Source organism: Paramacrobiotus metropolitanus, unplaced genomic scaffold (genome assembly GCF_019649055.1).
Source record: "Paramacrobiotus metropolitanus isolate TYO unplaced genomic scaffold, Prichtersi_v1.0 Parri_scaffold0000042, whole genome shotgun sequence".
In the NCBI taxonomy this organism is placed as follows: Eukaryota; Metazoa; Tardigrada; class Eutardigrada; order Parachela; family Macrobiotidae; genus Paramacrobiotus; species Paramacrobiotus metropolitanus.
The window spans coordinates 809,954-836,044 of NW_026570262.1; the positions used below are offsets into that span (position 1 = coordinate 809,954).

A 26,091-nucleotide genomic window follows, 5' to 3' on the forward strand; every position below is an offset into this window, starting at 1 on the left:
ATTTTTGAATCGAGACTACCGACAACCCCGTACGAATGAAATCGTCATAAAAATAATTGTAATGTTATGCATTCGACTATTTCAGTGGAAAGTGCTGAACTGCATGGGAGCGAGAAAGGTCCATAAGCCGGAAATCGAACACTCTCATTTCGCGAAGCGCCAGAACTCCATTCGAAATTTCGAATACGTAGTAATTAACGGCATAAAACGAATTTATATGGTTCAAACTCACAACCTAAAAAAGTTAAAATGGTAGGGTAGTCAAACTCAATATGACTAAAAGTTTTACGTTTTGTTCACATAATATCAACCTCTTTTCTTACATGATACAAAACAATTGAGTCATATATCTATAGTCTGCGCAAAACAGCAAACTGAGCGTAATATTTTCAATTTTTTATCATTCAGGTACTTTAACTCTCACCAAAGAAAAAACACAACACTTTTATTTTTTCCACAATGAGCAAAACATGAACGTTAATCCATCCTACTCAAGTCTTGAAAGAATAAAATTCAACACAATCTCCACTCACTATACAAAGTTTTTTGCCGAATGTGACAGATAAAACCTTAAAAGAGCAAAGGATAAAATATTAAGTATTCTGAAAAACGAAGCCATGTCGGCGCCTTATCCGGGCGCAGTCGGAAAGGTGGCAAAATAAAACTTTCTCAATTCATCCCAAAAAAGTAAGCTGAAGATGGTATGAGGTGCCAACCGAAGAAAAACTGCTGTCCAGCCTTTATAAAAACCCAATGGGCCTTCTTTTCTCAATACTTTGGCCACGCAATCAAGGAAGCCGGAATAAAACGTCCCACGTCCGCTGGCATCCACAGGCTGGTTGTAAAGGCGCAACGAAACCACGTCGAAAGGCGTCATGAACACTGTCACAGACAAACTGGAGATGCAGGTGGCCAAAAAAGTGCATTTCCAGTCATGCGGACCAAAATGCTGAAACCATTGCCAAGTGAGAATTCCATGAGGAGATAGAATTTATCAGTGATGAATCAAAGCTTACGAAATGCTTCTCCAGCCATTCTTTGCTCAGGGAGAATGTTGCCAGCTGCGAGGACGATCCAGCCATAACCTGATCAAACAACAACATGCACAAATCCAAGGTATGTATATTAGAAAACAAATAAAACCTGCTCTTCTTTGCCGTAAACGCCACATAGACTGGAAACGGACGCACTGACGATACACAAAATGCAAACGCAGTTACCCGCGGAACTGCACCGGAAACACCGCGCCACAGACCAACAACTCCATGCAGTCCATAAATCGAACGGAATGCTTGCAACATGCTGCTGTGATGGTGCTGATGACCAACAGCGATTTCCCGACTAGCTTCGGCTTGCAAGTGGGTTTTCACCTGCAATAGTAATATTCAGTAACCCAATCCATGTATGCGGACATAATGCGGTGGCATTTAATAATAATTATACTACGTAACATGACAGCATCCGCACCAAATATAAAGGGCTGGCAAGACTGGCTCCGATGCAGCCTACGAAAAAATTGAACTTCGAGTAAGTTTTGTCAAAATAACGAAATGCACAAAATTACCTGCAAGGGCCCCTGCAAGAACCGAGCGCCAGAAACTCTTGCTTCCGTCGGGTTTGCTGGTAATGCCGGCGTTGATACATATTTGGTATGTTCCCAAACGGGTCCCGTTCATAACAAACTGGTACCAGATGGCCGGCACGAGGCCTTTCTGCAGCGCCAGCAAGCCCTCTTTTTCACCCACAGTGTAGAAGGCGTGCAACACATTCCTGTAATGCACCTACATGAACACTCCAGCTGAACGGAACCAACTGTCAAAGCAAACAAAGCCAACATTAGTGCAAGTGCCCTCAGACGTATTAACAGTGCACAGCTTACTTTGTACTGGCCGCGTGATGCTAATTCGCCCTGTAACTGCATGCGGGTTTTGGCAACCTGAAAACGTTAAGAACAAGTTTATAGCGGGTGGACAGCTTGGAATTATGGTATTAACAATTACTTGTAGAACTGCAATGATTATGATGAGAAGAGTAGAACTGCAACGATTCCTGAATGAGAAGAAACTCAGCTGACAAACCAATGTTTGCACCACTTTCACCCAAAGAGTCTCTCGCCAGCCAGTGCCACCAACTGCCAGAAAATTCGTTATATGCATGTTCTTTGCACCAGGATCTAATTCTCCCTGTCTGATGGGGCTTGCAACCAAAACTTGGAAGAAGAGGGGTTCTGAGTATGATCTATCCAACAATATTGTAGAATTCAACACACAGGAAGGGTGTGAGCTGCCTGTACACTTCCTTTCTACAGCTCGTACAAAGTTCTTCAAGTAGTAGCAAGCCACTGGAAGCCACCCAACATAAACCGTTACATAACAGTACTTACACAAACGACAGTAACAATAAACTTATAAAAGTAACGAGACGAGTTAAGCGAGAACGAGTCAGCAGAGGTGCAGAGTATATTATTAGCCCCAGTATATTTAACTACCCCGGTAGTGCTGTCGGCTTCCCATTTCCGGGGGGTATAACGACTACTCACACGAGGAGTGGCAAGTGTTCCGTGAGGTGGTTGCTTAAGCGACCACAGCAATTGCTGCTACCGCACCAGATGCAATGGTTTCGTTGTTTTTCAAACCAGGGATCGTAAGGGAAGCAGGGATGTGTGCGGAGTCTGTGGTCTGTGACTCTGTGGAGCCTGACAGTGGCGTGAATCGCTTTCGCTTTACACTAATCTTTAGACCTTATGTCCTTATGGCTGAAAATTTTATTTTTAATTTTTTTATGCTTGTGGTTTAATTTTAGAGCGGTATTTTTTAATATTTATGGTTGATTATGTTCAGGCATTATACAAAATAAGCCCAGCATGAGAGACTTTTGTTGAGGCGTTCACAAGCAAATACCGAAATATGCTGATCGGTTCCTCCAACTGAATGGGAGACTAGAGATATGCCGCTGGCCCGCTAGCGTAGTCTTGATCTGTTTTCAGAATGGCGGCCCACGAGCATGTTCGCGGCATTCTGACTTCATCCGGTTTCGGTGCTCCATCGGAGCCTATAAGTGGCGCCACCGGCGCAGAGGATGATCTGTCCATTTCGAGATTCTGGCGTCTCATTCCGCCTCCTGATCGGAAGTTGCTAATGGTCGGGGTATCCGCCATGGGGATTGGGTTGGTGGTTGGAGGCACTTCGGTGTATTTCTACCGCCGATGGACGGCTTCCATGCAGCAGGAACGCGTGGAGGCTCTGTCCCGCTCCCTGAGTGGCGTGTACGAGGAACTGCGCAGTCTGCAGCAGGGAATGGTCCGTGTGCAGGAGAGTCTGACGCAGATGAACCGCGATCCGTTACAGGATGGGCAAAAGCGACGGAGACCACGGCGGTTGCAGTTCTACGATTCCGATTCGGATGACGGTTCTGTTTACCTGTCGGCGGACGACGAAAAACTGGAAAAACGCCAATTGAAACCCATTCTGAAGAAACGTCTCTCTAACGGACATGTGGAGGTGGATGGGGTAGCGTTCCATGTGCCAGCCGAGAACGGCGATATTGGCAGTATCAACCAAGGATTGTCCATTGCGGGCATGTTGCCGGCCTCTCCGCTGGCTTCGCCTACCAGCGATGATGACGATGTCTACGAAGACGCTCTTCAGGATGGTTTTGATGAAGGCGTACGTCAGGATTTGATTTTCGAAAAAGAGTTTGAACATATGAGGTACGTGGCAGTTTTTCCTGAATTTCTAACAGCTGTGCTCAGTAGTCAGCTGGAAGTTTTGTGTATAGTTGGTTCTTCGTTATGGTTTGTGCATTGGTTACTGTTGGTTAATTTGTTTATCTGTGAGCACTTAGCAGTTAGCAGTAATTTTAAGATTTGGCTTTGGTTATTTTTCTTTGTGCTAGTGCCATTTTTCTAAATGTGCCATTTTTCGGGCGGTGTCATTTTTCTAAATGTGCACGGCTCCCGCTGTTTTCACACAAATGATTAATGGATATTTTCGTTCCGAAAGAATGATATGGAATTATTACATGAAACAGGTATTTATTTGTTTTACACTAATTAAAATTAACATTTAATATCTTAATGTTGTACGTGAATAATTTTTTTCTCTCAACTGTGAATTTGAATCGTTCGTGATTCAGTGTAGTTCATTTTTTCTGTGGTAAGTGTAATTTTCACGCTTTTATTTTGCACCACAAATCGGGAGGTTGAATTAATAATTTACCTAATTTCCGTAACGTGTATGGAATCCGATGCCTTGGCGATTTTATCAGTGTGGAATTGATGAACATTTCATTTTGTGTAAGTTAAAAAATGATACAGACCTCATTAAACAGGCTTAATTAATGACGAAACTAATTATAAGCTGGCTGTTTTCAAGGCTTTCTAATGGTTGCAGAGGCGATAGCGGACAGGCGACTGACACCCCGGTACGCCCAACTCCTTTCGATGCCATCGATATGATCTTGGATGCGTCAGTATCCAATGAACAAGTAACGCAGGCACTGGAGTTGATCAAATCGAAGCAACCGACGTTTGGAGAAGATCCTGAATATTTGTGGCGTCTCGCCAAGGCCACATTCATCTATGGTAACCAGTGTCTGAAACATGACGTTCCATCGCGCATTGCGTTAATGAAGGAAGCCAAACAGTATGCTGATGCGGCACGCAAGTTGAACAATTCGCATCCCGACGTGTTGAAATGGTGCGCATTAACGACCGGTGGATTGGCGCGTTATGCCGAAACAACCCAGAAGATCAATTATGGCCTGGCGACAAGGGACTTGTTGCAGCAGGCCCTGGACTTGCGCCCCAACGATGCGTCATTGCATCATATTTTGGGCAGATGGAATTATGAGATTTCCCAACTGGGATGGGTGGAACGAACTGCTGTGCGAGCGATTTTCGGGAAATACGCCCAAGTAACGGTGGAGGATGCGAAACGGTGCTTTCTCGAGGCGGAGAAACTGAAGCCAAAGATGTTCAAAAGCAATATGTACTACATTGCCAAGGTGAGTGTTAATATTGTTATTCTTACAGGCTTCTTATTATTCAAAACATATAGTTGTGAGATTTGCACTTTTTTCAGTTTATTGTGGCTTATTTTTGTTCGCTGGTTTTGCAGGATGCTATGCCGCTTTAGCCTCTTATTAAAGTGCTTTCTCACATTATATTATCATGGTTTTGCACGTCATGTGTGCAATCATTCTTTCGTCTTTGCAGTGTTTTGCACAGCAGGGGAACAAATCCGAAGCCAGGAAGTGGCTAACGGAAGCGCTAAGCGTAGAGCGGTTATGTGTGGAAGATGAGCAGTGTGACGTCGATATTCAGGAACTAATGGTACAATTGTGATACTGTGTGACTTTGTCTGACAAATGGAGAGTTTCAGTTGTTTTTGGTTTTAAACAAATTTTATAGAGTAGCATGCGCTTTTTGCTGCAGCGTTATGTATGTTCGAGCGCAGTGTTAACTTCATACTTGCATACCTGCGATGGCTCTGGATAAATCCGCGCAGTCCTTTTTTGCTTTGCTTCGAAAAACTATTTTGATTTTATTGGCGGTTTATCGTTAGCATCCCAGTGATATTGAAAAGAAACTGCTGTTTGTTTCCTGTGCTACTACCAGTATTTAAGTTCGGGTATTAATAAGATTGCTATCCATGGAGTATTGTTGTCTGGAAGTATCTTTGTATGAAGGAAATCTGAACAAATTCCAAAGTGTTATCCGTTTAGTGACTTCTACTCTAGCCTTAGAGTAACAAACTTTTATTTATGCCATGATATGGGTTTGATTTAGGTGGTTCACAGACGGTGAAAAAACACAGCAGCACCCATTTTTCGAAAAATGTACGTAAAGTTTATTGACGTCTTTTGGAAAAAGGGGAACGAAAAACAAAACGGTCATCGTCCATCGGTGCTTTGAAGCAGTATCCCTGCAGGACAATGGACACTATTTGCATCAAAAATATTTGTACAAAATTGGGTATTAATTCTTGTTTTAAGGAACAGTTCTATAGATAATCCACGTGACGATGCCGATTAACAAGCCGAACTGCATTTTCATGGCAGAGCCTCCGTTACAAAGGGAGTGATCGCAGTTGCATGTTTCTTCGTTAGTGCTAGGGTTGGTGTTGCACTCGTCCTTTCCGCTTCCGGTCAAACCTCCTCGTTTGTTGCATCCGCGCGTAACATTATAAACTGAATAGGTATAAACAGGAAGAAAAATATTAAACTACATACAACTGCATACTTATATATACTATAATATTTATTAAACTTCATGCAACTGCTTCTGCAAAAGTTGAAGTATCTGTAGACTCTTCCAGGTACAAGAATGTGCGTTTAGTAACCTCTCGGAATTATACTTTACATTAATAATCTGCCAATTTTACACTAGCTGATGCTTTGCGTATCACTTACATGGGTCTTGCAGCATCGTAGTCTTGAAGCAGGCTCCGTAGGTGATACCGTCTGCCGAAGGCTTGAACTCCGCGCATGCTAAAATAAAACAATTATAACAGTACGAACGAGTAAATGGCATGTATAACTAAATTTATCCAGCGCACCATTTTTGTTCTGTGTTTCTTGCCATTTATGGTATGATAACATAGCTAGGTTTTTGAGTTAACAGGCCATTTAAACCATGATTATAGCGAATGAATACAATATATAAAAATTAATAATTATGCGATCATATAAGGTTCAAGGTTGTTATCAGATTTTGTAGCTGGTCTTGTATAACGTATGCTATGCACACTTAAAATTTACATAATTATTTAATGGATTTACTATTTATAGTATATCTCACTGCAGTATTTATAATTTTTGTTTTGGACAGTTTACCTGTTCTTAAAATTAACATTTAATCAAAGGTGACAATTTCCTAAAGAGCTTCTTGAATTGTTCAATTGGTGGACATTACTAAGCCCATAGTTTATCTGCAAAACTGTACAGAATTGCCGAAATTTGCTATTTAACTTATAGTATCAACTACTATATGTGTTATACTTTGCAGATGGGCAGGGTTTGGTTCTACACAGCAGTCAATTCTGTTCCCACAGGAAGGCATTGATGGGTGGCATACGTAGCACTGAAATGTCGACTTGTCTGCAAATAAGAATTCAGTTTTTAGCAAAAACTTTGCAATGCGGGAGTCGTACTCGGTTTTGCATCCACGATCCAGAGAATGTACTCGTTAATGAATGTACGGATGTTGCAAGACTACTTAGTAATTGTGTAATCAGGATTTTGTACATTACCTCTAAAATTTGGTTCCGGGTTTTCGATAACAGCGACATCTTTTTCGGCTAGGGATAGCCCGGCTAAAGTCCCGAAAACGTACAAAAGCATTAAGAGGGCCATTTCCGGACGTTCTCACTAGAATACTGCCCCTCCACAGTAACTGTGTATCACGTTGGTAATAAACGATCGAAAACTGCAACAACCATGCACGCTCTGTCAGCTCCTAACAAGCACTAATTACCCGATTATTTTCTTATCTGTCGACAGTTGTGTTGTAGATAATCAGTTTGTTATCACTTCCCGTGCGATTAACTGACAATACGTACTGTGCGTACATGTATGCATAATACATATATTATTCAGTAACATGAACATGAAGCACCGAGCAATTCACGGATAATGATTATGGCCCGGATAGATAATTTTTACGAAGTAGCCTATCGTTGTATGTACATATATCTTTTTAAACTAACAGCTGTAATATTCGCGGGTAGATATCGAGCTTCGATAATTTGAGATCCGCCTTCTTTTACGTCTGCGCGACAGTCAAATGTGCATATGAGTACTCATATGCACATTTGACTGTCGCGCAGACTTAAATACTTAATTACTAGTAATTAAGTATTTTAGGCGCGCAGTAAAGCACCAAGCACTACAGAGTAGTATATATTTATATATAGTTCTAAATCACACCTTCGTACACTTTGTGATTATATACTTATGGGATAAAACTTCAGGTTGCGAAACAGTGTCAACATTGTTAAGGCCAACGTTAAAATCTTACATCCTTTCTGTACACATGCTGATAAGCTTAAGCTCAGCCAGGCATAATTATTCATCTTGAACGGTACTGTCTACAAGTACCTACTGGAATACATCAAACTTAATTAAAAAATCGTACTGTAATATGGTATTTAAATAGCAGTTGCATCGTCGGAATTTACCAGCCATAAATTTGAATTCAACAAAGAGGTGTAATCACGAGGACATTACCTATCACATCCTAAGCTAGAAAGTCTATCTTGAATACGTAGTTAAAACTTTCATGGTGAAGTATATTTGTGGCCGCCTGCATTACTTTAACTACATTACAGATCATCAGGGTTTTACCTAGCTGAACAGCTATAAATGGAAGTGTACAGATAGTTATGTAATTAATTTTGACTTATATAATGGGTCTTTAAGCATTAGAAGGGCAGCAATGTACGAACAATCCAAAATAGTTTTATCCAATTTTGAATTCAAATTCATTTAGGTATATAAGTGCACTGTCTGCGCACAAAACGCGTCTATTTAAATCCGATGATCTACTGTTTTTGATGGTTTGGCATTTAAGTGGTCTTAAATTTGTAGTGTGTTCGGTACAGATACTGGGGCATACGAGTGCATACTAATCCCAGGAGTACATGAAGTTAACGACTCCAAACACTGGGATTTGTAAGATATTTCATGTTCGTCAGCCGGAACGTCAACGATCTTTGTGTTTTACGTAAGAGAAACGCATAATTACATGTGGTGTTTGAAAAACAACAATTCACATGAGACACTGATGCAGCAAAGCGATAATCATATTGTCCTTATTTATTTGCCGTTTTTTAGGATGTGTCAAACATTTGCACAGAGCCGGAAGCTCAGAGTTTGCATACAGTACGTCTGTATCAATATAGCAACGTCAGCATGTTGTACTGGTGCTTTGCGCGGTTAAGCTGTGCGAGTTATGCGAGTTTTATAATTGTTTTGTTCAAGATCTACACATACAATACCGTACTTATGGCTAAAATTTTGAAACCCAGCATACATACTGGTTAACGATTTTTTTCTTTATGTTTGCGAACAAAACTGCTCGTCAGAATAATTTAGTATGATACAATACCTAAATCTAGGTCAAAATATTGGTTTCTTTATAGTTGCACTTGAGAAAACTTCATAATAATCTTCAAGGCCAAACTAGCCGACACAGGTGCACAGGTTTCATAGCAAAACTATTTTCACTAATCGTATACCGCCACTGCACCAAAGCGAAAACAAGGGGTGTGAGTATGGGACCAAAACTGACTATGACTCGAAAAATTTTTTATGTGTATTACCATAGTTTTATAAGCGGTAGTTATCAAGATTTAGCCAGATTTGTCTAAAAGTCGACCTCTGGGTTTATAGACAAGAATCGAACAGCTAACTAATATAAGGTCACTGCGGATTATGTCGGCTCTGCCTTTGAGATCGATCAAAGACCCGGAATTTCAACAATTCCAGCACTGATTTCAAGGATTCAAAAATACATTACAACGTTCGACCAACCGGAAATACGAGCGTACCAAATAAAATGTAGTGTTCAGACTGCCTAAGTGATAATGCAAACAGTGCTGATGGAAAGGCGTTAGTTGTCTGGACATCTACTTTGTAACTGTAGCGTCGAGTTGTTTAGCGGCCAAGCAGCGTCTCTTCCAAGCCTTCCTGGACCTATCCATACAAAAATATATGGCAGGAGTTTGTGTGGTACGCAGCTGCATGCCTATTACAGCTGCAATCTGGCTATTGCAACTTTTAAAAATATTCCCTTCCGCTGAAAGCAGTCTTCGGGTATACATGGCCATAGAAAATTGCAAGCTGTAGCAATACTGCAGTACAGTTCGGTGCGTTCATGGAAACGGATATTGTAATGCACGATTGTAAATGAAGCAAATATTTTTGCAAGAGCACAATTAGTTGGCGCCAAAAGCGTCAGACAGCTGCCCTAATGGTATTTGGTTTGTTCATTTTCAGTGCATTGTACTTAGAAATGTTGTTTAAAGTTCTTTGTGATCACGTGAGATTTAAAGCAAAACGTTTTTGCCCCAGAAATAACAGCGAAGAATATTGCTAGCAAGTCGGATTCGATGATTCTGAACAATTTTTCAGGGCCGTTATTTGTGAAACTCGTATATAAAGTAATACAGAGCTCTTAGGGTACCTGAACTTGGTGATTACTGGTTTTTACTGAATCTCATTAACAAAACTGTTGCCAGATTTGAACAGATTTGTAATGCTTTCTGCCGCAGCATATGGTACAACAGGCTGTATTATTTAACGTAATAAAAACGTACGTTTTCTGCCTTGAACACATAGGGTTCGTGAATTGACTACCAAACTCCAACTGAATGTCGCAGCTATTTCACGGTTAGATCTAGAGATCGGGTAGAAATGATTTGATGAGATATCCGAGGATGTGGACGCCGCATATTCATTGTGTACATGCTGGTTTGAGTACGGCATGCGTACGCTCCTAACTCGACAGTCTACACTATAGTGTCTAATTAAAACTATTATTACTCGTACAATTATGACGAAAACATGGTCCACCAATTTTGAAAATTCTTTGATCAACATTACAGCGAGCGAGATGGAGAATACAGAGTACGGTAACATATGTTTGCGCGTATCCTGCATGTTGTGCTTTGTCATCACTGTTACGTATATGGAAGCAGATGCCGAATCCTGAAAAGGGATTTGTTCAGCGTGGACAAACATTTCGAGATCCTGAAGGACGAACGTTGTTCTCGTTCGAAATCCATCTGTTGATATTAACACTAGAAGTATAGCCGCGCATTTTACAAATAAATCCTTTCGGGGGTAGACGGATTAGTGTGCTGCACTTATATTTCGTCACATGCGAATAGTACATCTGCGGATCGCCGAGATATGATACCGGCTTTTATTCATATGCAACCGCCCTCATGCGCACCAAAAATAAACATTCTGCATAGAACGCAGAAAGCAATAAATAAAAAAATAAATAAAAAAAAACAACGGAACAGCAGTCAAATGAGATTTCATTGCGAGACAAAGTCACAGATTTGGCCGAAGGCATGAGCGCTGTAATTCTTTGATGGAGCTGGAATTATGGCAATCCCAAAAAACAAGTACGATTGTATCGAAATCAGTCTTGGCATTCCATCAAGCACAGGCAACCTGATAGAATCCATGGAAATTGGTTTGGCGTCATGTTTGAGATCGTCCACTAACTGTGCGAGCACTCAAGCTAGCAAAGATTTTCCGGTATTTCTACCATCCTGGTTAATAACAAGGGGCGTGATGCGATGTTTTCACCCTCTATAAAGATAGAATTCGTTGTGATTATGTATGTTGTTATCTGTCTGTCACTTTTTCTAGCTAGACAAATGCAGTCGTTGTTTTCGTCGTATTCACATAAAAGGTTCATGTACGGTAATAAGGCTTTGAATAAAATTTAATTTAAAAGTAAATATTATTGCATATGAATTATTAAGTTTTGCGTACGTTGAGTAATAATTCATTACCGATTACTAATAAGTAATAACAACATTTTTTTAAATTTAACTGGATGGCTCGGTCTAAAAATAATCATGTCATATTTTGCTATACTTTTTTTCATAATGGGAAATTGAAAGGCTGTCTCGTTAACGTTATCAATACATTCGTTAACGTAATTCTGTTCGTTAATATGTTTACCGAATGTATCGTATTATTCTTTTTAATAACTACATAGTAGTATGAATACCGGTTCGATTTTTGCGTTATTGAATAGAAATATGGTTCGAATCAAAATTTTGCATACAAGCAAGTATTGTATCTAGGTATTTGCTATCCACTTCAGCTGTGAAAGTTTTTTTATAAAACTGGAGTTAAAATTTGACTTTTTATCAGGAGACAAGGTATATCTCGAAGTTTCATGATCATTGCGCGGCATTTCCTATCTTACAAAAGTGCGTTGTCATAATTAAATGATTTATTTATTTTTATTTTTTAAGATCATGGCTTATCTGCTGCAGATATTACATTTCATCCGGATTTAGCACTCCATATCCATACTGGGCGTTTTGATGCAATCGTCCTGTTGAACCAGATCGACTTCTGCTTTTTGCCATCGACAACAAAGCCTCGATTTCAGCTAATCGTTGGTCCGATATTCCACTGCGCTTTTCTCGCATTCTGTGTGATGAGAAATACTTAATTATCTATATGCTGGATAAAAAAATGTTCCGATGAGCACATCATAAGTACTTACATGGCACCGGGAGGCAGAGATCGGCCGAGTGCCAAACGAGAAAACAGCTGAACGATTAGTATTAATATTAGTATACGTAATGCTGTTGACATATTATCCAGGTCATAAGCAAAAAAGGCGATCGTCAAATGGATCAGAATGCTTCCTTAATGATAAGGAAGGACAACCAACAAAACAACACAGCTGCGTGCACGTTGCCGGCCGGCGAGTAAAAAGTGCTGCACGCGACCAAAAGGCAGCCGAATTTCACACCGTGCAGCGGACGAATGAGTAGGTCGACGGGGTGGGTGCCGATTATAGCAATGTAGACTATCGCCCCGCGATATACAGATGCAGATGTTGATCACTACTCGGAGGAACGTCGCCAAATTAGACGATGCTGACCTTCGTATGCGCGTCTGATTCAGCCACCAGTAAGGAATGATGCAATATCAAGGTGCAAAGTTAGTTTCCCACCATATCAAGCAACCGTACTTAAGTGTGGAAACGGCAACACCAAATACCAAAGACGAATATTAACGCCCGTCGAGTGCCGCGCTGTGGGTATATAAATGTTGGTCCAGCCAACCAGGAGATCCGGAAACCATATCATAAACCAACTCCACAGAGTATTAGTAAGTGGTTTGACATCATGACGTATCACCTAAAGGGTGCAGTGTGTATTAAAAAGTAGATTATATATATTAATATTACACGAATCGCTTTCTAAGTGACGACAACGACATGTAACGCCGACTTGTGCAAATGAATGATGGCGCAAGATACGATTGAATTCGGATGCGGTCGGCGGTACCATTAATGCAAAAACTGTTGTACAAGTTTAACAAATTCACATATATCAGTAACAGTATCCTTCTCGCAGTAAGGAGTCGATTACAGTCATATATGCATTCCGATTGATTACATTTAGACTCAGGTGACAAGACTTATCAAACAAAACGTTCACCGGGATTACGTAGCGCCGGATTTGATTTATCTCCCTAAACCGCAACATTCTTCGCCACATCAGACAGTCTCCACGTCGTCGCACTGGCGACGCGGACGTGGGTGTGTGAAGAACGTGATATTTGAAACTGCTTTCCAGAACAACGCAACAGGAGGATTGTTAGTTTAAGCATTAACCTTGTTTATCTGAATTTGGGTCAACTCAGGAAAAACTCGTGTAGTTACACATAGGTGCACTCCATAACATCCTTGCACGCTCTTGTCCGTGACATCACCTTTGGTATCAGATTTGACATCGGACGTAAATAGCCAAAACTTATTCGCACTCGTTTTCTGCATATGAATGTTTACATGTGGTCGAATACATTTTCTGTGACCTTTGGTAGCTGTATCTCTTAAATATATTTTGCAATTATGTACTTTCTAAATTCCGATAGCTTGTGCACCTCACAAGCTCAACTTGTAACGAGAACAGCTTTGTTGTATTTAATTTAATTATTAACTTGCTTTAAGAAAAGTCATGACACGAGTAACATGGCCATGAGTAAACTAAAAAACAATGTTTGCGCTATCACTTACCTTCCACTGTCCGTAAATGAAAGCCGACGCAAATATGTTACGGTATACAATGCAATACTTGTTGTAAGCGCTCCCTAATGCTGCAAGATAATTAATTATAGCAAAACAAAAGTCAAAAATAATCTGAGCAGCGTACAATACTTATAAAATACAATATACGAGTAGCTCTGTTTTTATACGATCTTAACCGTTTGTGCATGGGTATATATATGGCGAGGTGGCGCATTTTACTCTCGAAAAGGGAAAATTAATGGTGTGTTTTATTATTCTCATAATATATTGTGAATCACTGTATTATATTATGCAGGTAGTCATTATTTTTGCTACTTCGAATTTGTTTCATACGACGCCGAAGAGTTTTGGAACAGGTACCCGATTACCTTTTCGGATGTTGAGAATATTTCCAAGTGTCCATGAATGTACACACATAAATTTTTTATTTCGGCTCTTACATCACGTCTGGCAGAACTGGTTATGCAGAAAATCTGTATTTATTGTTCGTCTTCAGTGCAATGCACCGGACCGACAACTGCAATCATTGCCGCCTTTCTTTTCAGATATACTATAGATATAAGTTATAACTATCAAATCTCTTTACCACCGACCGGTAGGTGACGCAACTTCCTTATCATTGCTGTTAAAAGAATTTAATTGTCTCATTATCGCACGTTCACGTTTTAAAGCTCCCCATATATACTGCTTTTTAAATTCCAAGCATTCTTTTCCACCATAGTAATAAATTTGTAGAATCCACGTAGACCGTACAAAACTCAACAGATTAGGCTCGCGGTGCATGATGCAGCCCTTGTCAGAGTCAACTGCTTACCTGTGACCTTTGGAGCGCCATGAATTTGCACTTTTGTGTGAATTGTCTAAAGCTTTTGGTTGAGAAAACAATAAACAATAAATAGTAAACATTTTGCATTGTTCTTACTACTCCTAATTTATTTCAAGTGCATCCGCAAATGTTATTTAATCCTCTGTAAAAGTAAAATGGATTTTGAAGTAATTTCAGTTGATTGCACACACTTTGGACGCACAGGTAGGTTAAAGATAAAATAGACTGCTGTATTAAAGTGTACGGCGTCTATCAAGGTAGTATGGTTAATTTTGGAAAGAGAAGATACTGCGCTGTGACTACCATATAGCAAATTAAACGAGCATGTTCGGAATGGCAATGACAGTTAGTAAAGACTGTAAAGTAGTAACAAACTCGCTTACTGAAAAGTGAAATGAAGCAAATCCGTATTGTTAATTGTTAATTGGAAATTTTATTCAAATGGAACAGCCATGAAGTCCTCGTGCCAAACTGACCTATCGGTCCTATAATTGTTTGTCACTCGAGCTAATAAAAGGTACGTGCGCAGATGTGGGCAAAGCGGCAAAGCAACAGCCTAAATTTTGCACTATAATGTGTAATATGCAATAATATCATTATACTGTAAACTAGAGCTTGTCCGGAAAAGGGTTTGTTACTTATCGGGCTCATAAACTACAACGAATCGGCGGGAACGAATCAACGTACACTATACTGCTCAAATGGTACCGCCTTTTCTAAACCTAGCCAAACTCACGTTGGTGGTATTCCGCAATCGTTGGTTCGACTTTCCCCATCAAATTAAAGTAGTGGGATGTATTTCATTGGGCCGAGGTCTTTTACAGTTCCTCGTAACTATAGGCAGAAGTATTAAATTAATTCGGGCTTATTAATAATATTAATAAGCCCGAATTAATTTAAGATTTATAATAAAGCAAAATATTATATTTGCTTCATTATAAATCTCGCGCCTTAAAGACACCGATATTTAAACGCACTTAAAGTGTACTAACAGTCATAATATCTTTCTGCATGGTACATATTGTACGTACATGTATTGTAATACCGTACCAGCACCTTGTCCTCATACGAGTACATGTACAATGGCATGATTTGTGTCGGCCTCTGCACGCATGTATTGTATCTGTAGATCGATGCTTTTATTTTTTTGGCAACCGAGTTTAGTTAAGGAGATTATTAAAATTACGGTATAGAATTAAAAGAGGGCTAACTAACCAGGGCACATTTTCCGGGTCCAAATTCAGAAAAATCTGATCTTTGGCATAAACATAGTATGCCATCGTAGTATATTTAAAAAAATAATTTCAGCTGCTGACACTCAAAGGGCGTGGCCAAAACAAAATTAATAAGTAAGTAATACTGCATGTTATTACAATGCACTAGCGTAGTAGCGTTATATCCGCACAGGCTTTTTATAAAATAACAGCATATCAGGAAACTTTCACCTCTTGTAGAAACGTAGTATTCTGCCACATTATGATTAATGAAAATTTTCATGTGCAAACGTTAAGACGACACAGTAGAAAAACCATTTTGTAGCTGCAATTCTTTGCAGTAGTGCAACAGTACGTACCACATACTGCCACTGTATTTGCATTTTGGATTTTGCTTTTCCTCACTGTGTGTAGTCTGCTCCCGAAACTTGTGATAAATACTAAAGTTCATTATTTTTAACCGTGCTATAGTCGTACACTGTCATTCGGGAAAAGATGAATTTCTTGATTTATTATTGTTACACTGATACAAACAGCTGTTAAAGTACTACACTAGTGATAAATACTAAAGTTTATTATTTTTAACCGTGCTATAGTATGTACTATTACTTTCTTATTAATTTTGTTTGGCCACGCCCTTTGAGTGTCAGCAGCTGAAATTATTTTTATAAATATACTACGATGGTATACTATGTTTATGCCAAAGATCAGAATTTTATGAATTTGGACCCGGAAAATGTGCCCTGGTAAATAAACTAACTACGTCATGGTATAACTAATTACATAGTATATACCTGATTATATAGTATTAACTAATTACATAGTATTTACCTTTTCACGTTTTTATTTTGTTGCATGCTCAATATTATTTTTGAAGTGATTATTGACGGTAATTCGAAATTGGATGCTTACAGTTCCTCGGCATACAGCATTTGTGCGTGCACTCTTAAACTTTCGTCTTTCGGTCTTTACAATAAATTATTTTGTTAATTTGTTTATTTGTTTGTTTATTTTGTTAACTACGTCATGGTATAACTAATTACATAGTATATACCTAATTATATAGTATTAACTAATTACATAGTATTTACCTTTTCACGTTTTTATTTTGTTGCATGCTCAATATTATTTTTGAAGTGATTATTGACGGTAATTCGAAATTGGATGCTTACAGTTCCTCAGCATACAGCATTTGTGCGTGCACTCTTAAACTTTCGTCTTTCGGTCTTTGCACCAATAAATTATTTTGTTAATTTGTTTTATTGTATGCAACTAGCATAAAGTTTCACTGTTTTAAATCGGGTACCAGTGAAATCGTAACTAATGATAATACAAAATTACTCAAAGAAGTGTGTTTGTTGTGATCTTGTGCATACTACTGCAACGCACACAGTATCAAGCAACGTGATAAAAAGATAAATCCTCAATTGTGCACCAATTTTCAATTTCAATTGGCTTCATAGGAGGAAGCAATTTATCAAATTTAAGTGGATGAGGATCGGTACTTCATATTGTGTGCATCTGGCTTAGATAGCAGCTGCTTGTTTCATTCCGTGGGCGATGTAAGTAAATAAGGCCAACCAAGCGTTTTCTGTTTCATCATCCCACTTCATTTGCAGAGATAGGCGAATTGCGCAGATAAATTGAGGTCCGACAAACTGCAATGACATTTGACACTTCGTAAAATCAACAATATAAAAAAGAGCGCTGTTCGTATCATATTCATTAAATAAATTAAATTCATCAGCGACTGATTACGGCATGTCAACAGCAGCGCTCCGTTAAGATCAACTACAAGTACAGGCATCCAACACCAGCCTCAAACTATCCCGGTGTAGAGTAGGTACGAAACTTGTTACTGAGTAATAATGTTAGGTAGTTATGTCACATTTAAATTGAAGAAATAGAGTTATCATTACACAATACACGATGCGAACAATCTTGCGGAAATGCAAAGACTGGAACGAGTCAAGAGAGAAAGTGGTCGTTGCACACCGCAGTAAAGTTGCCGTTATAAGTTATTTAACTTATGAAAGATATGTATACTTCACGATCATTAATATTTACGTACTGGTCAGTGGGAGTATTATGATATTTTTAAACTACTGTAAAATTTAGGGTAAACACAACACCAGCAAATGCTGGTTTATCTTTGAGTAATCGCATATAATATAGTATGTGCGATGGCTTAAAAACTTAACTACGAACATTACCGGGAAAAATTCTGACGGTGCCCCGTAACTTGCATGGCGTTCACCCAGCTCCTTTATTATAGCATCCAGTTTATCGGTCATATATATTCGGCTGATACATTTCTCCACAAAACCCATCACGCGTAGTGCATGCTGACGCAGTTCTTTGCTTTCCGGAAGATTTTCGGGTGGGCAGTCTTTAAAATTGCCAAAAAATCCCTGAATTTGGGGGTGTGTTTCAAATAACCTAAGGGAAGAGCGGAAGCGTTTAAAGTTTAAAATTACAGTGCTGTGGTGGTTAGAAAGGCAAACACGTGATCATTCCACAAGATCAAATCAAAATAACTTATACAAAATGAAATATCAATTTATGATAAATAATCAAGTATGATAATATTGTGTGTTTTAGTTAAACGTAGATTTTCCCGGTAAATGATAAATGTAAACTAGCTGGCTTAGGACACCGATGAAATGCACTGAACTTCGCCACAGATGTTATTACTGTATGGATGTCGACTGCCAGTGTTAATAGTAATGAAAGGTGCCACATTTGTTGGTCTTCATTAATCATGCGACTCGAGTTCATTAAAACTTGAGATCTGTTCTGTGCATTCACTGAAAATAGTTTTCTTTTTCTGAACTTCCTTATCAAAACTATAGTGGACATGCTGTCATCGTGTTCGTTACTCCATAATAACAAGTTCAACGTCAACGAGTAATAGTCATGTAGTAGGAAAATTTATTTCATAAAAATCCTATTCAATCCCAATCTCAGCGTCATTCTCCCCTTTGTCTCAGTGGGGTATCATGTTGGAGTCAACAAAAAGGACGCGCGATCGTGACTTTTATATGTAGTATTCCACATTTGGCTATGAGCCTTTTTTGTTGTAACTGTTCGGTTATTTCTTACTGTTGAGACTGAGACCCCTTTTACATATGATTCAGCATTGACTCTTGTAAAAATGCGTGGTCTCGATTAAAAAATTAGAAGCAAATAAGTAACATCACAAAAGTCATTATGTGTCCCAGGCTTATCTGTATTCTTCAGGTAATAATAAGGTTCTCCAGCTTCGCGTCATATTTTAAAACTATTGTAAAGCGATTTTTCTCATAAAAGTAAAAATTTTAAATTTGTACTTGATAAGAGAAGTCCGAAATTTTAACTGCGTACTCGTACAACTTTACTTCAAGTACGCAGCTCTTGCTGCATAAAAAATCTCTTCTTGACTGAAAGAAAAATTACTAAAAACGATTTAGTGTAACAGGAATGATAAATTAAAATTCACTTACAAAGTTTTCTTTGTACAATACGTACACAAACATTTGCTGCCGACTCACCCCATAAAAAGCAGAACACCGATTTGAGAGATGTGAAGTTTGAGAGTGGAAAAAGACTCGACTAAGATATCTCGCTGTAGATCCGTTATAACAGGGGGTGTCGCGGCAACATCGAAATCCGAAATGGACTTGTTTGCCGGGTTAAAAGTTGATTCTCTCCGCAATAAAATTATACTTTTTCTTTTCTTCTTTTCCACTGCGTTGTTTTCCAGGTGTTCCGTGCTTTTGGCAGATGGCTTGGTATTTCTTAGTCCCATTTAAAAAAAGGGAAAAAGCAGCTAATAACGCAAGCGCTATATGGATTCAAAGACCTAGGCCTATTGACAATTATCATGCATAAGAATCCAGGAAACTATGTTCATAAACTGGATAGGCTATATCACATGATCAAGTGAACAGGAAGACTTGCCGGTAAGAACTGGTGTACAAACAAAAGATCCTTAATAAAGTGTCCGATATCGGGTATATGTTTACTGAGAGGCTGTAAGTGCTTCTTTGATTAGGAATCGATTTTTTGTACCACATACACGCATCGGCGTCCTGTAAATTCCATTAAAATGCTTTCTCGCTTCGCCGGTCTCTAATCACTGTTTCTCGGCTGCATGCCCATAACGATTACAGCAAACGGCAGTAATGTAGCAAAGGCCATAAAACCAGAACTGTCCCAGGTTAACTTTTTAATCCACCTGAGTTACACGGGTGGGCCTAACTTAATTCCCCGAGAATTACTCGAGCCGGGAATGACCGCGTGCCGACTTTAGTGATAAATCACAACCCGGGTAAAATGGATGAACGGTGGAGTTTTATAGCTGCTCTCCAACCAATCCAGACGGGATCAAGCGCTTAGTTCACAATACGTCCAGACGGATATTAAAGAGCACTTAAGACAGCACTGAATATACACACTACAGATGCTATTAGCCAACTAGGAAAAACTGCAACGTTGCTTAATTACCAGATGTCGTGGAGAAACCCAGTCCCATCAGATCTTTGTGATGTGTTGTAACACGCAAGGGTGCAATTGTAGCGGCAACAGAAGTTATTACGAAATGTACCTACATTAATTTGAATAAAACCTGGACAATCGTCTCGAATAAGTAACCGACTTAAGAAAAGGTCATAGCTAATACGTTATTATGGTGACGTTATTACGATTTTTTGGGCTTCTAGCTCGAGCTTGTTGGGAGAGTACAAAATATTTTTATAATATTATCCTTCACCACATATATCATAATACGATTTATTTCATAAAATTTTACGGACAAAAAAGAAAAACTATGCATTATTTCAGCTTTTATATTTTGTGTTACTGAATACACCATGGGGTACATACTGCTGCTGGTACTGGGATGTGACTTCTCACTTCTGCAACACAAAATGTTACTCATGGTAAAAAAACTTCACCGTTGACTATTCTGCAACTTTCTGTTTCTTACATGCAGGCGAAACCAGCACTGGCAAATTTGAGGGCTGGAACCAACCGCCAAGACCTGGATCATCATAGTTTATAAACTACAAATTTTGGATGTGTGCTTCACTGTACCCTTGGTGAAAGTTATGTTTTGATTCATGGAAATAGTGATGATAAATCTACCAACATCGTTAAATCAGTTTCAACCAGTTAGTGCATCTTTGCATATGCAACACTTCGATGGAGTTCAAAAGTTTAAAAAACAAAGTTTGCATTCATTTTCTACAATAATTGAGGGCTATTTTCAGTATGTTATATGTTCAGTACTTATTATCCAGTTGAACTTGTTTTTATTCATAAACGAAAAAAATACAAATCAGTAGGAGTTAACCAAGCAGTTTCATGTATATATTGAGTTCCGTTTGCTGTTGTAGCTAATAATATTGTAGCTTACTCTATCACAACAAAAAGAGCGCAATTTTATCCAGTTTGATACTGACCCGGAGTACACGTATACTGTACTGGTATCGTACTTTGTACAAATACGGATCAGCCTGCCAATATGGCTTCTGCTTGTGTACAAGTGCAAGCAAAAGCAACTACACATTTTGTGTATATTATATATATATGTTAATATTTTATCGCAGTGCATCCGTAAGCATGTAATCATAACCTTGAGATTGATAAGATTTGATTATATATCATTTCTAATGTTAGCACAGTATTTATGCTCACGTTAAACGTCGGCAGACTCACTGCATATGACGACGTTTTTCCTTATCAAATCAGGTCCCAAAGAGCACCTCAATTACCGAGTACGAATCCAATGCTTTCACGATTTGCAAATGTTGATAATTATAGGAAGATATTATTATATTTTGTCATGCCCGAAGCAAATACAAATCATCGAAAATTCATCTCTCCGTGTTATTTGAGTGTTTGTACATTGTTTTGAATGATGTTATGATCCAAATCATACAAGATTCATATTATGTGAACCACGCACCATATCACAGCAACATGAATTTTTCGGATTTGGATGAATCTTGTCCAGTTTGTACCGCGGCAAAAACTCCCATTGAATACTTGATTTTGAATAGCTTTCTTACAATCGTTTGTATTTTCACAATTTTATCCAACTTCACCTTTATGATCACCGTCTTTTTCAATGCCAAGCTGTACGCTATCCCAACAAACAAGCTCTTGGTATGCACTTATAAAACTGGATAACCTTCTAAAACCATGTAACTTCTCGTGACGAACTACTTTCAGCTGACTGAGTTTTCTGTACGTTGCGCTAATTTCAGATTTTTTTCAGGTGTCGAATGCAATTGTTGGTACGTAAGTAAACCTAAATAATGACGTACTGTATTACTAAATAATTATTCAAACATTTTTTGACTTGCCTATATTTGCCGCGGTTTTTATTGTTAGCCAAAAAAGGAAGAGTCCACATGCTTTCACACTCGATGTTGCTTACGTCTCTCTCCAGACGTTGTCGAACACGTTGTCGAAGATCCGGTTTAATTTTACAGATCTTCTTGTCGGTGCTTTCGTGATGCCTTTTCACATAGTGCGATGGATCAACTTCACCTGCTGGTCATCTGGTCAAAATTCCTGCAAAGCTCTGCAGTCTTTGGATATACACATGACGAGTATGAGCGTTTTCCATCTTACAGGTGTAAGTCAATGGGTGTTAGCTTGCAACATACGGTACTAAAAAATGTAATGTTTTAGTTCATTAGCTAAGAGCTGTTGTTAAGAAACGTGCTACACCGGGTTTAAGAACTTCACCATTTAACCCGAGAAAGGATAGGCTGGGAATTTTAAATGTCTTTTAATTGTTATAAAGTGATGTCACAGCCATTGCACCTCTCTATTATTCTGGCGGCTCTTGCCTGATACTGTAAACAACGCTTACAAAGGATTTTGACGTACAAGCGACAAATTACGAAAACGACGCGACGCCAGTTATCTGCAAGCATACACATTACCATAACTTAAATTTAAACTTATGTACAATATCTGTTTACGTATTTAACTCCTAAAATAGCCATAACAACACATACTAACTCTGATATGTGCTGTAAAGTAATACAACACTGAAACTGCATATATAATTATTATTAGCCAAGACAGATAGAAGTATGTGCAGTGCCGCGTTAATCACGATGAGCACAAGTTTCAGTTGCCAATTAAGCGATGTGTTGTTGTTTGCCTGCAGGTCGCCGCTGAACGTTATGTGAGAATCGGTAAGCCCGATCAACAGTCCGATTAGATCTTTGAATTTGCGATATTTTAATAGCATGCGGGTATTTTTGTTTTTTTAGCCCATCCATTTTTCTATGAACGATGGGTGCGTAAAATTCTGCCTTGGGTGATAGCCGTATTCTGGATCATTCCTGCTCCCGGCACATTCTTTGCCATATTTTTCAATCTGCATCAACCAGAAAGTCATTTTGTCCGCGCCGTGGGAAACACTACAGAGAAACACTATAATCGCTGCGGAAAAGGTGACATGACCACTGGTAACCGCCGATGCAGATGCTCCTTTTGGGCGTCGGATGAATTCACAGCCGTCACCTTTTTTTATCAGTATCTTGTGCCAATGTTCTTTATACTGTTCTTCTACGCTCGGATTTTCGCCATCGGATTGCGGCAGGCAAATCGCATCGAAAAAATGAAAGCCTCCTTGGCATCCAACTCCAATCTGCACGAACTGGCCGCCAGCAGTGAAAACCGTAGGAGTGTGGTGTCGCAGTCAGGTGACACAGCTGCAACTAGTGGACAATCACAGTCACCGCCCACGCGGCGTTTATCGCGCGTACTGTTTTTTAGTAAAGATATTCAAGTAGTGCGATTGTGCGCGGTGATACTCTTGGTATTCCTGATATGCCAGACGCCATATTTCGTCATGATGCTACTGGAGGCGTTCTGTTATGGAATCTTTCTACAATCAGACGACCAGATTTTGCATCCAGATAATCCAGAATACAAGCGAAATGATGATCGTTTGACCTTTGCTTTTTTCTGCGTGCTCTGGTTGTGCTTACTGAACTCCCTTATTAATCCTATTCTGCTGTTTCTGCTGGAGAAGAGTTACAGAATGGGCTTCAAGTTACTCGTCTTCCGGAGACTGCCAAAGGTTGCCGCGTTTCTGCGTATGACCAACCCGGTGAGAGCCAATTACATGCGAAATATGTCGCGGGATCGCAATTCTGAGTCGCATGCCGATGGACGACAAAGGTTAAGCGTCAGTTTCTCGGAGTCGGCCAGCCAGATGACCCTTATGTGATCTGTGGAGCCAGGAGGACACGCAGCTGTTGCAACATTAATTCAGTAATCAGTTTACGTTTCCTTGAAACTGAATGAGCAACGTATCCTAGCGGCAAGCAAAATGTTTTACATTTGGCTTCCGTTATATTATCGGCACACCGTGCAAACGGGCTAGAATGCTAACTGTATGAGTTAAATTTCGATAATTACATTGGCTAGAAATTTTCTGCGTTGCCGTATTACTGGCCGATCCGATTATTCTTCATTTCTTTGGAAACTGGAGGCCTCCGCCAACGCCGCATGCACATGGCCGGCAGTTTCACAAAACCCAGTGTACATAATTAATATATCTTTTGGGAAAAAATCCCATTTGCATGTGCCGTAGAAATTTATTTTCATATGAGAAATTAAAATACTCCTTTTTTACTACATGTTCGATTTCAAAAACTCCTTGAGTGACCGTCGTACATCACATATTGCAGTGTATACAAACAGCGGTATATATTGGATAGATGATGCGTTACAGAATTACGTATCTGTGGATCTTGTAAAGAAAAGTCGGAATTGGTACGGGTGTTTCTCGCAATCGAAAGCAGCATTCCTTACATGGATTCGCAGTAAGCTACCATTATACTCGTACGTATTACTGCAGCATGCAGAAGCCTATAAACATTACGGATTAAAAAACAATTATTCAATTTTAAATCATCAATTAAGCAACTGGCCATAGCTCGTGTATTTATGGATCAAATAAATTGTCGTTGTTTTATTGATTCAGTTGACTCCCCCAATGCTCAGAAATGCTAATGCTGAACGAAAGTCATAAATTTAGTGAATGTCGCGCCATATGTCGCTTATGGATAGTAATAAGTTTTCTTTCCTAAAATAACAACAGTTTTAATAAATCATCAGCATGCATGAACAGTGTGCGAATGAGTTGCTTAATAATTCATAAAAAATAATTGGCATAACGTCGGTGCTAAGCAAGAAACACTCACTTAATCTTAATTATTAGAAATTAACGATATCAGCAAAAGTGTGCGTGGCTGTCAAGCCGTACTGCGTAAAGTTAACTGGTGGACTGACGAAAACCGGCGCGATTGACACTTTTATTTTTTTAATGTGCACAAATATTACTGGTAAGAAAAAATTCAACAGTATTCCATGGTATACCGTAGTAAGCTGTTGAACTTTTTTTACCAGTTTATACCAGCAACGTAGGCCCGATACACCGGTACGGTAAACCCTTCCGTAGAATATTCGAGACCAAATCTTTAGTCCAATATTATGGTGCACCTCTGCAGTTCAGTTCAATAATGGATGAAATACTCTAATTTTGTTAATTATTTGCATATTACATACTCGCTCACAAACATCTGACAGTTGTAATGGCGTACAATAAACTATAAGTATTGTATATTTGAAGGTATCTTCGCATGGCATATGACTTGCGTGAACTCAGCAAGCCGCTTGCGCTAGTAGAACTACATTCTCCATTAATTTTGAGATGAGTTGTATGTTTGTATTCCTTGCCTAGAAAAGCTTTTTGCTTTTTCGCATGTTACTGCAATAACGCTTTAAATAAATACGTAGTTTTTTAAAACACGAAAAAATCTTTGGAAAAATCTTCTGTAACTCTGTTACTAAATTATATTTGAATAATTTTGTAATTGTACAAGACTCTAATATGTGCCAACAGTGCCATTAAGTATTTCAAGGCACAGTTTGTGATAAGAATTCTTTTGACAATTTCTGTACCAAAATTGTTGTCATTTTTTTGCTGTTTGTTTTGTTTGTGGTATTCAATACTACTACTGCCACGGCATAACAAACACAATGTACTTAGTAGTTTATTATTGTGCTGTGCTAGATGTACATAATTAATTTTGTAAGTCATTCTCAATATTTACACTATGAGTACTCGCGATCGTACTCATGCATAACTCGCTTATCATATTGTAGCAATATTATTATACTTTAATTATTATGCGATATTAAAGATCCTATCACAAATGTTAAACGCCATTTACAACAATTTCATG

General features: G+C 38.9%; 5 protein-coding genes across 7 annotated transcripts; 2 read left to right on the plus strand and 3 right to left on the minus strand.

Moving 5' to 3' along the window:
• Positions 1 to 395: 395 nt before the first annotated feature.
• LOC129590808 (solute carrier family 25 member 35-like) lies at positions 396 to 1,943 on the minus strand. 2 transcript variants are annotated; one of them, XM_055486198.1, is made up of 6 exons: positions 1,880 to 1,937; positions 1,565 to 1,781; positions 1,468 to 1,505; positions 1,221 to 1,370; positions 1,017 to 1,085; positions 396 to 949 (listed from the first exon to the last, which is right to left on the minus strand). In XM_055486198.1, the coding sequence occupies exons 1-6, from the start codon at positions 1,919 to 1,921 to the stop codon at positions 629 to 631; spliced, it is 837 nt and encodes a 278-aa protein (XP_055342173.1). In that variant the 5' UTR covers positions 1,922 to 1,937; the 3' UTR covers positions 396 to 628. The 2 variants fall into 2 exon arrangements, with proteins under 2 accessions (XP_055342173.1, XP_055342174.1); XM_055486199.1 differs by having other exon boundaries at positions 397 to 949; positions 1,565 to 1,770; positions 1,880 to 1,943.
• A 758-nt stretch (positions 1,944 to 2,701) lies between these two features.
• On the plus strand, positions 2,702 to 5,655 carry LOC129590793 (regulator of microtubule dynamics protein 3-like). Its single transcript, XM_055486170.1, has 3 exons — positions 2,702 to 3,709; positions 4,392 to 5,004; positions 5,216 to 5,655. The coding sequence occupies exons 1-3, from the start codon at positions 2,988 to 2,990 to the stop codon at positions 5,342 to 5,344; spliced, it is 1,464 nt and encodes a 487-aa protein (XP_055342145.1). The 5' UTR covers positions 2,702 to 2,987; the 3' UTR covers positions 5,345 to 5,655.
• Positions 5,656 to 5,741: 86 nt separating this feature from the next.
• LOC129590818 (uncharacterized) lies at positions 5,742 to 7,454 on the minus strand. Its single transcript, XM_055486224.1, has 4 exons — positions 7,251 to 7,454; positions 7,000 to 7,098; positions 6,412 to 6,489; positions 5,742 to 6,189 (listed from the first exon to the last, which is right to left on the minus strand). The coding sequence occupies exons 1-4, from the start codon at positions 7,351 to 7,353 to the stop codon at positions 5,990 to 5,992; spliced, it is 480 nt and encodes a 159-aa protein (XP_055342199.1). The 5' UTR covers positions 7,354 to 7,454; the 3' UTR covers positions 5,742 to 5,989.
• Positions 7,455 to 17,137: 9,683 nt separating this feature from the next.
• On the minus strand, positions 17,138 to 19,870 carry LOC129590848 (globin-like). Its single transcript, XM_055486275.1, has 3 exons — positions 19,363 to 19,870; positions 18,046 to 18,271; positions 17,138 to 17,490 (listed from the first exon to the last, which is right to left on the minus strand). The coding sequence occupies exons 1-3, from the start codon at positions 19,617 to 19,619 to the stop codon at positions 17,359 to 17,361; spliced, it is 615 nt and encodes a 204-aa protein (XP_055342250.1). The 5' UTR covers positions 19,620 to 19,870; the 3' UTR covers positions 17,138 to 17,358.
• A 1,736-nt stretch (positions 19,871 to 21,606) lies between these two features.
• On the plus strand, positions 21,607 to 24,462 carry LOC129590796 (trace amine-associated receptor 1-like). 2 transcript variants are annotated; one of them, XM_055486177.1, is made up of 5 exons: positions 21,607 to 21,979; positions 22,092 to 22,114; positions 22,309 to 22,454; positions 22,998 to 23,025; positions 23,104 to 24,462. In XM_055486177.1, exons 1-5 carry the CDS (start codon positions 21,942 to 21,944, stop codon positions 24,066 to 24,068), a joined length of 1,200 nt encoding a protein of 399 aa, XP_055342152.1. In that variant the 5' UTR covers positions 21,607 to 21,941; the 3' UTR covers positions 24,069 to 24,462. The 2 variants fall into 2 exon arrangements, with proteins under 2 accessions (XP_055342152.1, XP_055342151.1); XM_055486176.1 differs by having other exon boundaries at positions 21,609 to 21,979; positions 22,092 to 22,110.
• Positions 24,463 to 26,091: the final 1,629 nt, after the last annotated feature.